The following is an 11,060-nucleotide window of genomic DNA, read 5'->3' as shown; positions in this document are numbered from 1 at the left end:
GTAGAAACGGAGAACAGCACATATCTGTCAGGCTCATCTTAACTGTCTTGTTTGTCACCGGACTTCAAATGTAATAGCCATATATGAAGAAGACAAAAGAACGTTGGTCAAATCATTCTAATAAGGCTTTTTGGGATAATGGGGTTGAGTAGCTATTAGATTATAATTTTTTTAAATGTAATTCCGGTGTGTTTCTCAAAAATATATGCATATTTTAAAAATACTCTTCATAGCACTTTTTTGCATACATGCCACTATCAAAATCGTTTTTTTTTTTAAATTTTTTTTTAAATGCGTCATGTAATCCCGGAGTACATATAACAGTTAGGCATCTCCTTTTTAGCAGTTGAACGCTTGACTTTGCGACAAATATTAGATATATTAGATATAAGTAGGTTCCAGTCAGTGTCTCGTTTTTTGCTCTTGAAGTCTTGTACATCATCCCCCCACACACACACACACACACATAAGCACACACACATAAGCACACATCCATCAGCATGCTGTTTTTGGCATTAGTAGGGGTATGCGAAACATGTTACAGTGTATACATTAACAGCTAAATAAAAGACAGTAAATAAAAAGTACATTTAATTATTTCTCTGTTGGCTAATTGTTAGATTTTTGGTAAGTGGACTTTTTGGCATTGGTATGGATAACCTGAATTTCATTATTGTTAATTTTATAAATTAGTAAAATATATTTTTTGAAACTATTGGAGAAAACCTTAAATAAACTAATGTGAAAATGAACATGTTTTATTCATACCAAAAAGGTTAAAAGATGTGTATTGCATAAACGTTAAGGTCTGCTTAGAAGCTAAAATTTGTATTTAATGTTGACGGCGATGTGATTTGTGCAATTGCAAATGCTCTCGCTAAAGTACCTGGATGTCTGTAGTTCCTGATGGCACACCATTTTTGAACTGATAGGTACAGCTCACCTTTGCATTAGATGGTGATGTCCGTTCAAGAATGCATCACTTGCTTAACATCAAATAAAACCATACAGTTACAGTACATATGAAACTGTATATAGCTAACACCAACAGATGATTTTGTGCAAAAAATCTTCATATGTGTTTTGAGGATGCATCACTTGGTTAACATCAAATAAAAGCATACAATTACAGTACATATGAAACTGTATATAACTAACACCAACAGATGATTTAGTGCGACTGTCTTGTGTGGATGAACGTTTTGCCAGAGACACTAACTACTTGTTCTTTGCTCAGTTTGTGACTGAAATCCACCAGGCCACATCAAGCATAAGAATACAGCTACGTAAAGGTAAACCTTTTACCAGAGACAGTCGGCAAATAAACAATGCTATGTTGCAGGACAAACGGGAAGTTGAAAAACTGATACACAGCAAAGACGCCGTCCGCTTCATGGTCCCGTTAAGGGGCGCCCCGGCCTTTTGGGAGAAATGTCTCAAGGACCTTTTTGCCATGATTCGGCAGCTAGGCACACCCACGTTCTTCTGCACATTCTCCACTGTTGAAATGCGTTGGGAAGAAGTCATCACCGCCATCAAAGCGCAAAAAGGTGAACGGGTGATTCTCGCTCACCACGACTGGGCCACAAAGTGTGAAATTCTCCGCAGCAATACGATGACAACGATGCGCATGTTTGACAAACGTGTGGAAGCTCTGTTCTCCGGCGCAACCCATTGGAAAAGTGGTCGACTACTTTTACAGATTGGAGTCTCAGCACAGAGGAAGTCTGCACATCCATTGCATCATTTGGGTTGAAGGCGCCCCCATCTTTGAGGAGGCCTCAGATCAAGAAATCTGCGATTTTGTGTCGCGCTACATTTCCGCTGAGCTGCCCAACCTGGAAAAGGAACCCAAACTGCATCAAAAAGTCACAGAGGTTCAGATGCAAAATAAGTCTCATTCAAAGACGTGCATCAAAGCACCCGGCGCGCAGTGCCGTTTTGGTTTCCTCAAGCAGCCGTGCGAGAGAACCATGATCATGAGACGTGAAGAGTGTGATGGAGAAAATCCAGAGAAGTAGAAGTGGTCGGCGCCAAACCCCAAGCTTGTTGATTTGCAAAAGTTGCTGAACGAACTGGAAACGGCCTCTCTGACTTTGCCGCAGCTACTGGCTAAGTGCGAGCTCACCAGTGATGAGTACATGGAAGGTTTGTACTCAATTGCCGCAAAGACCTCTGTCGTGCTCAAGCGAGAGCCCAAAGACTGCTGGGTGAACAACTACAATCGACACCTGCTTCTTGCTTGGGATGCAAATATGGACATTCGGTACATTCTGAACGCTTATTCCTGCATTACCTACATCTGCAGCTACATCAGCAAAGCTGAACACGGCCTGAGCCAGTACCTGAAATCGGTGATTGTGAACTCCCGCAGCGAAAATGTCAACGAGAGCGATGAAATGAAACAAATCATGCAAGTGTACTCAAAGAAAAAAGAGGTGAGTGCACAAGAGTGCGTCGCACGCGAATGTGGCCTCCATATGAAGCAAGCGTCCTGCAGTGTGGTTTTTGTACAAACCAGTGACAATGCGCTGAAAATGAGTTATCCCCTCTCTTACCTTGAGGGCCAAACGCAGGAGTCCGTTGAAGTGTGGATGACCGGCTTGCCGGAAAAGTATAAGGGCAGACCTCAAACAGAGGAATTTGAAGCGAAGTGCTTGGCTGATTTTGCCTCAACCTGCGGAATCGTGTACGGCAAGCAAGCTAAAGGCGGAAATGTTTTCCCCCTGCTGAACGACATGGGGTATGTCCAAAAAAGAACAGGTAAACACGCCGTCATCAAATACTGTAAATTTTCACAGGAAAAAAATCCATTCTCAAGCTCTATCTGCCTCATCGTGCCGACTGCCAGTTGAAGTCCAGAACCAAAGAGGTAAGAGGTTTTTGAGTTTTGCACATGAGCGCTGCAGAGGTGTTGAAAGGTTCATGCAGTCCTACATACAAGTTGTTTCAAGACCATGCCTTTGTACAGTTGCCGGCTGCTGAGCATCCAGAGGCCGTTGTGCAAATTGTCGACCGGAAGAGAAAGAACGATGAGAAGCACAGCAAAGATGTTGACAACGCCATCCGAGAGGTGGAGGAAAGCGGAATAGTCTTCAACGAGTGGTGTCAGCTAGCGCCCGAAAGAGAACTGCAAAGACTCGAGTGCATCGAGGAAATCAATGCGAGGGATGATCCCGGTGACGCAGAGATGTTGACAACGCCATCCGAGAGGTGGATGAAAGCGGAATAGTCTTCAACGAGTGGTGTCAGCTAGCGCCTGAAAGCGAACTGCAAAGACTCGAGTGCATCGAGGAAATTAATGCGAGGGATGATCCTGGTGACGCGGAGGAAAACGTACCAGACTACAATGTCAGGTCCGAGGTAACGGAAATGTCCATCGCGACGGAAGCCGCCGCATCGATCCGGCTGTTTTGCGCGACATATATCGGACCCTTAACCGAACGCAAGCGTGTGCCTTCTACCTGGTCAGAGATTGGTGCATACGACGTGTGTGTGGCTTAAAACCACGGCAGTTCTTCTATTACATCAATGGTGGCGCCGGAATGGGGAAGTCACATTTAATCAAATGTATTCACGCAGAGGCTACAAAAATACTGCGCAGACTGGCTGAGGAAGCGGACATTTCCAAACAAACGGTCATTCTTGCAGCCTTCACTGGCACCGCGGCCTTCAACATTTCAGGTATGACTTTTTACACTGCCTACTGAAACTGCCAAGAAGCCTCAAACCCCCGTATCATGGCCTGGGCAACAAACTGGACGAAGTGAGAGCGGAGCTATCGCTCGCTGAAATTCTCATCATCGACGAGACTTCCATGGTGTCGAAAGACCTCTTTGCATATGTCGACGCCCGGTTGAAGCAAATCAAAGGAATCAATTTACCATTTGGTGGCATGTCCGTTATCGCTGTCGGGGATTTCTATCAGCTACCTCCTGTGAGACAGTCCAAACCTTTAGGTGTTTACGATCCCACCAGACTGGACAACTGGCGCGACAACTTTGAAATGATCACGCTGACCGAAATCATGAGGCAGAAGGATGACGTTCCGTTCGCCAAACTACTGAACCGACTTCGCGTCAAAAAGAAGTCCCATGAGCTGTCGGAAGTGGACAGAGCTTTGCTGGCTATGACTTACACCGCTGCCCGAAGGAAGTTCTTCATGTTTTTGCCACAAACAAACAGGTAAATGAGCATAACTCTCATATGCTGAATCTGCTTCATGAGGAAATTGTGACCATCGATGCCGACAACTACAAGAAAGACCAAAGGACTGGCACAATGGCGAGACAAGCCGCCCCTGTCCAAGGGGCAAAGAACAAGTTGGCAACGAAATGTGGCAGCGGTGTAGGTATTTGGGTGAAAGAACACATTCCGGCACACAAAACAATCTACATCCAGGGTGTCACTGATATTGAATTTGTTGTGGTCAAACTTGAAGCTCCCATCAATATGTTCATTGCAGCTGTGTACCGGCCTCCGGGACAGAGTCTGCGCTCTTTTTTGCCAAAGTTGGAAAGGTTGTTGTACGCTCTGGAAGTGATGGATCATCATCAGATCTTGGTATGTGGAGATTTCAATGAAGATGCACTCTCAGACTCATACAAGCCCATAATGGAACTGTTAGTCTCTAAGGGTTACACACAGCTCATAAATACAGGTACCACTGACAAGAACACACTGCTTGACCTCATTTTTGTCTCCCGACCTCAGTGTGCTGTTCATTCAGGTGTACTGCGAACATAATATAGCTATCACAACCCTGTCTTCTGTGTTTTACACACTGAAAGGTGAGTCCTATCCAAGTCGCAAATTACGAGTTGTCCCTGTTGTGTGAAGGAGCCCAAATGTTGAGATGTGATGGGATTAAATCAGGGGTGAAGATGATGTAGTGTGTGTGCGATAAGGTAAGTGGGAGGTGAGGAGGTGAGAGTCAAAATTCAGGAAAAAGTAAAAAAAAAAAAAATGGAGGAATGGAGGGGTCAAGTCGATGGGAGGGAGTGGTGGGATTATATGTTGACATTTGATAGGATGAAATCTGCTGCGAAGACGGTTTAACGTGTGTGTAAGGTGAGTGGAAGGTGAGGAGGAGAGACAATGTACAGAGAAAGTATAAAAATCTTTGGGGAGGGAGGGTCTAGTGGAATTATTTTTGTTCACAATTTTGACAATGTAATAATCGTCAGCGTGAAATGACAGCAGAAAACAGACCAAGTAAGTCTCTATAAAATATTTTTTTGTCAACTGTAAGTGTTGTCATTTTACTCTCCTCTACTTTAAACAGGTTAGTTGTTCTGAAGAGATGGTAGATTCATCTCATAATAGAGAGCATAGATATGTGTGTACATAATCTTAATGTGCTACCATTGTAGAAAATGAAATGGTTATACTTAAATGTTGGAAAGAGCCAAGCCCATCTCGCCTTTGCAGCATGCGAATTTCTACTCGACACTATTGTATTCCCCTTTTTCTCACAGGGTAGAAGAATGGGTGCCCAAATACATACATCAAGGAGCACTGACTTGTAAACCAAGGTGGCAGCCAAGCAGGACTTCTCTTCATTCCTGTCACGAATAACCCGCGGATCCCAAATGGGAATGGACCCCAACTAGGCACGAGAGGTGAAGTTACTGAGTTTATTAACAAAAGGAGCACGCAAGGCGTGAGAAAAACACAAAAACAGTCCGAAGGCAAAGTAGCAAACCAAAGTCACAAAGTACCAACACAAAGCGAGACGAGAACGTCTGGATCTAAAGTCCACGGGGAAGAAGGGCAGCAAGGAGGACGTGAGTCCACGGGGGATGACTGCAAACAAAGTAGCAACAGAAATCGTTCACAAGCCGTAAAACATAACACGCACAAAGTACAAACCAAGAAGACTCGAGAAGGTGGGACGTGAGGTCAAGAGCGCTGGGATTCACGGGACGGCAAGTGAGCTTGACGAGGGGATAACCCGGCAAAGGCTTGTTTGTAAGTGCCGGCCAGCTTATAAAGCCCTCTGACGAGATGCGCAACAGGTGTGAGTGTCCGATGGCCCCGCCCAATGCGGAGGAAGGAGACAGTCTGCAAATCAACACAAACTAAAAAGACAAGAAACGTGACAATTCCAGTGTAAGTTACTGTGAACTACTGTATGTCAGTTAAAACCAATTGTAGGTCTGCCTATCTTTTGGAGCAGTTGTCCTCACTACCATCTATTTTGATTATATTTTGTAGATCTGGATTAAACCAAGTCTGTTTTCTGCTCTCTTCAGACTGTCTTCTTTTATTCGTAGGAAAAGGTAAGTCGCTCATCATTCAACCTGTCTTCCTTTGTAAAGCCAGTAAAATAATTTTTGGCCCGTGTATTTTATCAGGATATTTGTTCAGAGGAAATAGACGTCAATACTAGAACAGAAGCCACTTGTGTGCGTTTTTCATGTCACTTTCTGATTGCACGTGCATATGACTGGACATTACGCATGACATATGAATTTAAACGGCATGCCATTGTAGAGATATAAATGGAAAGGATATTTACATATTGTTGGGTTTGAAGTGGGCTTGATACCCCACAAATGACCCGAGGAGAGGTGTAAATAACAACACAGGAGTCAGAGATTAAGTTTTACCACTGCAGTGGGGAGAGCTCGAAAAAGAGCGTGACCATGTCAGCCTCGTTGCAAAGTCTCTCTTCCCTCTCTCTCTCCGAGCTTTCGGACTGCAGTCTTTTTATTAAAAAACTGTTACTGAGGTGTGGGGGTCTCACAATTCAACCGTCACACAACATGAGCATTGTGCACCGTGGCAGAACTTGCAGATAACTTGCGATTCAGGCCTTGACCTTGACATTGTTTTTAACACACACACACATATGAGACAAAGAGGCGCTGTGGTGTCTGAAAAAGTAAGTTAGAATACATGAAGCAAAGCGGTTGTACTAATGAATCAGCCAGAAAAATAGCAATTAGAATACATAAAGCAAAGCTGTTGCACTATTAAATCAGTCAGTTTATCTTACACATATATTGTAAGACAAAGCCAAGTCTGTTTTACTTTTGTATATATATTTATTTATTATTTATATATGTTATATATTTGTACTCAATGGTTCTGAATTCCTTTTTTTTCCCCCCAGATTAAAATGATCGGTGCCCATAAATATACATCGTGGAGCACTGACTTGAAAACCAGGGTGGCAGACAAGCAAGGACTTCTCTTCATTCCAGTGTAAGTTGCCGTGAACTGTGTCAGTTAATGCTTTCAGTGCCATGGACAAGAATTCTACCCTTTAATAATAGTAATCACAATAATAACTAAATAATAAAGTTATAAGTATGTTCTTATGGAGAATACACTCATAATGAGAATACACTCTTGACTACTAATGCTTATCTAAAATAAGTTCTGTAAGCTCTGTTGTGATAAAATGTGACCACTAGATAACAGTGTTTTTACATATAAAACATAACTATTGTCAACTGAACATGCATTCAAAGGAATGGTAGTCAATCTTTCATGTGATATATTCATATTTTCATTTTTTTTTTACATTTACATATTTACATAGACATAGTATCCAATATTCTGTTGGCCGTGAAAGATGATTGAAAATGCAAAATACACTGGCTCTCTCGAGGTTTCCTTTTCCGATAACGCTTGGCACTAAAAGAGTTAAAACAAACTATAGGTTCGCCTCTCTTTTGCAGTTTGTCCTCACCCCCTGAATGTGTTTCTTGTTTGCAGGCCTATGTGTTCCCCATGTTGCCTGTGGCTCCACACATTGCATTCATCCAAAGAAAAGATCACCACCGTGTGCAAGAGTTTGATGACACATCATCAGGCTTGTCCATTGGCAGTTTCCCTCTGGATTAAAACAAGTCTGTTTTTTCCTTCTTTAATTGGTTGGAAAAGCTAAGTAGCTCATCATCTTCTTTTGTAACGACAGTAACTTTTGTCCCATCTACTTCTAACGGGTTCTTTGTTCAGGAGAAAGAGCCAGCAATCAAGCAGGAGTTGTCCTCATTCTGGTGTAAATTGCTGTGATTTATTTCAGTTAAAACTAAAAATGTGCATATCTCTATCAGCTTTTGTTGTCACCTCCTCAGTGTATTTTGTTTCTTTTTTGGAGACCGATGTTTTCCACTTGTTGCCTGTGGCTCCACATGTTGCATTCATCCAAAGAACGAGTGGAAGATCACCACCGCGTCAAAGGCTTTGATGACACATCATCAGGCTTGTCCAGTGGCAGTTCCCCTCTGGATTAAAACACGTCTGTTTTGTGCTTTCTACAGACCATTTTCTTTCTATTGGTAGGAAAAGGTAAGTAGCTCATCATAAGTAATTTTTGTCCCATCTACAGTATTTCTAACAGGTCCTTTGTTCAGGAGAAAGGAGAGAGTTGCCGTAATTTATGTCAATTACAGCTAAAAAAATGTGGATATCTTTCTCAGCTTTTGTTTTCACCCCCTTAACGGATTTGTTTCGTTATTGTAGACTGATGCTGTCCACTTGTTTCCTGTGGCTCCACATTTCATTCATCCAAACAACAGCTGGACGTTTGCCACCAAGTAGAAGATTTTGATGAGCCATTGTACTGCTTGCTCAAGGACCTGTTGTCATCTGGAACATCTCCTCTCTTCAAGGTAAACTGCTAATCATTAAGCCTATCTTTTTTCCTAAAGCCATTAAATGTTGTAAAAATATTTCCTTTCTTTTTTAACAGGCTCTTTGTTCGGGTGCACAAGCAGTTTATAGCAGAATCACAGTAACAAATATGTGAGTGTATTCATGTCACTGGATACTTGATTGGGCATGAGTGTGATATACTAATTTACTGTATTGTAGAAAATGAAAGATGATGTCAGCATCATGGAAGTTTTGTCGTGTGTTCTCCTTTTTCCCCAAGAGACAAAAAAAAAAGTAAAAATGAAGAAGAAAAAGAAAACAAGTGCCAACAACATGAAGACCACGGACAACCAAGCACCACTTCTGCCGATTCATTTGTAAATCGCCAATAGGAGTAGCCAAATTGCTATTAAGTGGTGTTTTAAATGCAGCGTTATCTTTTTACAGCTTTAGTCTTCACCACCTCCTTCATCTTTTCATCATGCGACCTTGCTGAGGAGTTTACAAGGACCATGACGCCATCCTATCCTTAGAATGCAATCTCTTTTCCTGTTCTTACGCTGTTGTCCCTGCATTGAAAAGAACAGTCCTAGTCCCCCAATCCAACCTACATGATCTGTATCCATAGATACATTTTTGCCATCATCTGTGTGCTCTGCAAAGGTTGCTCTATGAAATACCTTTTCACTCATGCATTTGTTTAAATACATTTGTATGTACCATACTCATGATTCCGTTAAATCTCTGAGATCAAACAAGCATTCTGGGAGGCACATCTACCTCAATTTGTTATTGCCTGTGTTAACTTTTACCCTCGCAAATTATATCCATCCATCTATTTGTCGGCGCATAGCCTCACGCGGACCGCTCACTTGCTGGTGTCTATGCCAGCTGTCTTCGGCAGTGGGTGAGGGACACTCTCAACTGGTTGCCAGCCAATCGCAGCCCTAGCAAATTATGGAATGAGAACAAATCAGCTCCAAAATCTAACCACTGCCGTTGATACAGACAATGTTTCATGTAACATCTTAATATTCCATAACATAAATACAATCTCTCACTCTTGACACATGAAGCTATAATGTACTGCTTCACATCACACAACTACAGTGGACCCCCGTGTTACGAACTTAATCCGTTCAGCAGCTATGCTCGTAACTCGAATTGCTCGTATGACGGGAAATCCAAACCTATGTTAATTAGTGAATGCGTGCAACGCGTGCAAAAACCTTAGGTAAAAACATCATGACTTTATACACATATTAAAAAATAGTAACAATCTACTGTACAGTTAAATTAAACAAATATACAAAGGAAAAATGACATTTACCTTTGGGGCGACGTGACTTGAGCTGGGTGGAGGCGGAGGGGAGCAGAGACCAACCCGCAGAATTTATTTATTTTCTTAAATGAAAACTTTTCTCAAACGAGAACATATCACAGGCGATTTCCTTCACTTTAATCCATAATAGAAGAAGCCTCTCCATTTTGTTGTTGACCGAGGTCCGTCCCCTGGCAAGGAAAGTCTTGCCCTTAGAAGAATGCCGAGCGGTTTCGGCCATACTCACGAGCAAGGTTAACTATGCGTGCGCCTCCGTATTTTTTTATTATCTCCTGCTTCGTTTCTATTGTCATCATCCTCTTATTTCTTCCTTTACCACCACTCGCAATTTTAGAAGCCATGTCTAACAGATAAAGTTTGCAAAGTCTTCACAACACACCGACCGGCTGTGCCATCAAGCTAGATGAAGGCGTTCGGCCAATAGCACATTGGCATTTCTCTGATTGACGTGACGCTGGCCAATAGCATATCCGCATCTCCGTGACTGAGACCAGGACTGTGACCTTAATCGACCAATAGCATATCAGCATCTCCGTGACTGACACCGTGACTGACACAGTGACTGTAACATTGTAAGAGCAATAGCATATCAGCGTTACCGTGACATGTGAGAACAGTTGATTTTGTTGATGCAGCAAAGCGAAAAAAATAGTACGGACACATTGACCGGCATGTTGGGGCATGTTGGATTGTTCGTAAAACGAAAGGTTTGTGCGTAAGAGGGGGACAAAAAACGCCGCGGTCCACGTTCGTAAAATGAAAAGTTTGTAAAAGAGGGAGTTCGTAAACCATTGTATTTGTATTTGTTGGTCTCCTTTTTCAATGGTTTGCACTTAAAATTTTTGACAAGCTTGTTTGATCTTAGAGATTTGTTTCTATTCCTTTAATCCATTTTTTTACATAAGTCTTTGTGCATCTTTTCATCCACTATTTTATCATTACGTCTTCATTAAGAAATCTTAAAGCAGTTATTATGAGATTAAATTCTGTCTTTCCACTGTATGAAAACCACTCAGCTAAAACAGTGTGATGGACTGATGCAGCACTTCTGTTTTTGGTGTAAGGTGACATTCGAATGTACAGTCATGAAATGAGAAGCCTGTTATAAAAA

General features: G+C 42.2%; 1 protein-coding gene across 29 annotated transcripts; it reads left to right on the top strand.

Moving 5' to 3' along the window:
* The first annotated feature begins 1,573 nt into the window (after positions 1-1,573).
* LOC148417554 (uncharacterized) lies at positions 1,574-8,757 on the top strand. 29 transcript variants are annotated; one of them, XM_088423062.1, is made up of 12 exons: positions 1,574-2,438; positions 2,565-2,743; positions 2,802-2,872; positions 2,972-3,363; positions 3,583-3,684; positions 3,979-4,563; positions 4,714-4,907; positions 5,478-6,111; positions 6,217-6,281; positions 7,118-7,209; positions 7,726-8,624; positions 8,705-8,757. In XM_088423062.1, exons 1-4 carry the CDS (start codon positions 2,142-2,144, stop codon positions 2,983-2,985), a joined length of 561 nt encoding a protein of 186 aa, XP_088279188.1. In that variant the 5' UTR covers positions 1,574-2,141; the 3' UTR covers positions 2,986-3,363; positions 3,583-3,684; positions 3,979-4,563; positions 4,714-4,907; positions 5,478-6,111; positions 6,217-6,281; positions 7,118-7,209; positions 7,726-8,624; positions 8,705-8,757. The 29 variants fall into 29 exon arrangements, with proteins under 29 accessions (XP_088279188.1, XP_088279189.1, XP_088279195.1 ...); XM_088423063.1 differs by having other exon boundaries at positions 3,960-4,563; XM_088423069.1 differs by having other exon boundaries at positions 2,972-4,563; positions 7,726-7,859; positions 7,969-8,011; positions 8,111-8,624.
* Positions 8,758-11,060: the final 2,303 nt, after the last annotated feature.

This window comes from Hippichthys cyanospilos, chromosome 9, assembly GCF_059441005.1.
Source record: "Hippichthys cyanospilos isolate Australia breed blue-spotted pipefish chromosome 9, RoL_Hcya_1.0, whole genome shotgun sequence".
NCBI lineage: Eukaryota > Metazoa > Chordata > Actinopteri > Syngnathiformes > Syngnathidae > Hippichthys > Hippichthys cyanospilos.
The sequence above is the reverse complement of the archived record's forward strand: the minus strand, read 5'-3'. Positions and strand labels throughout refer to the sequence as shown.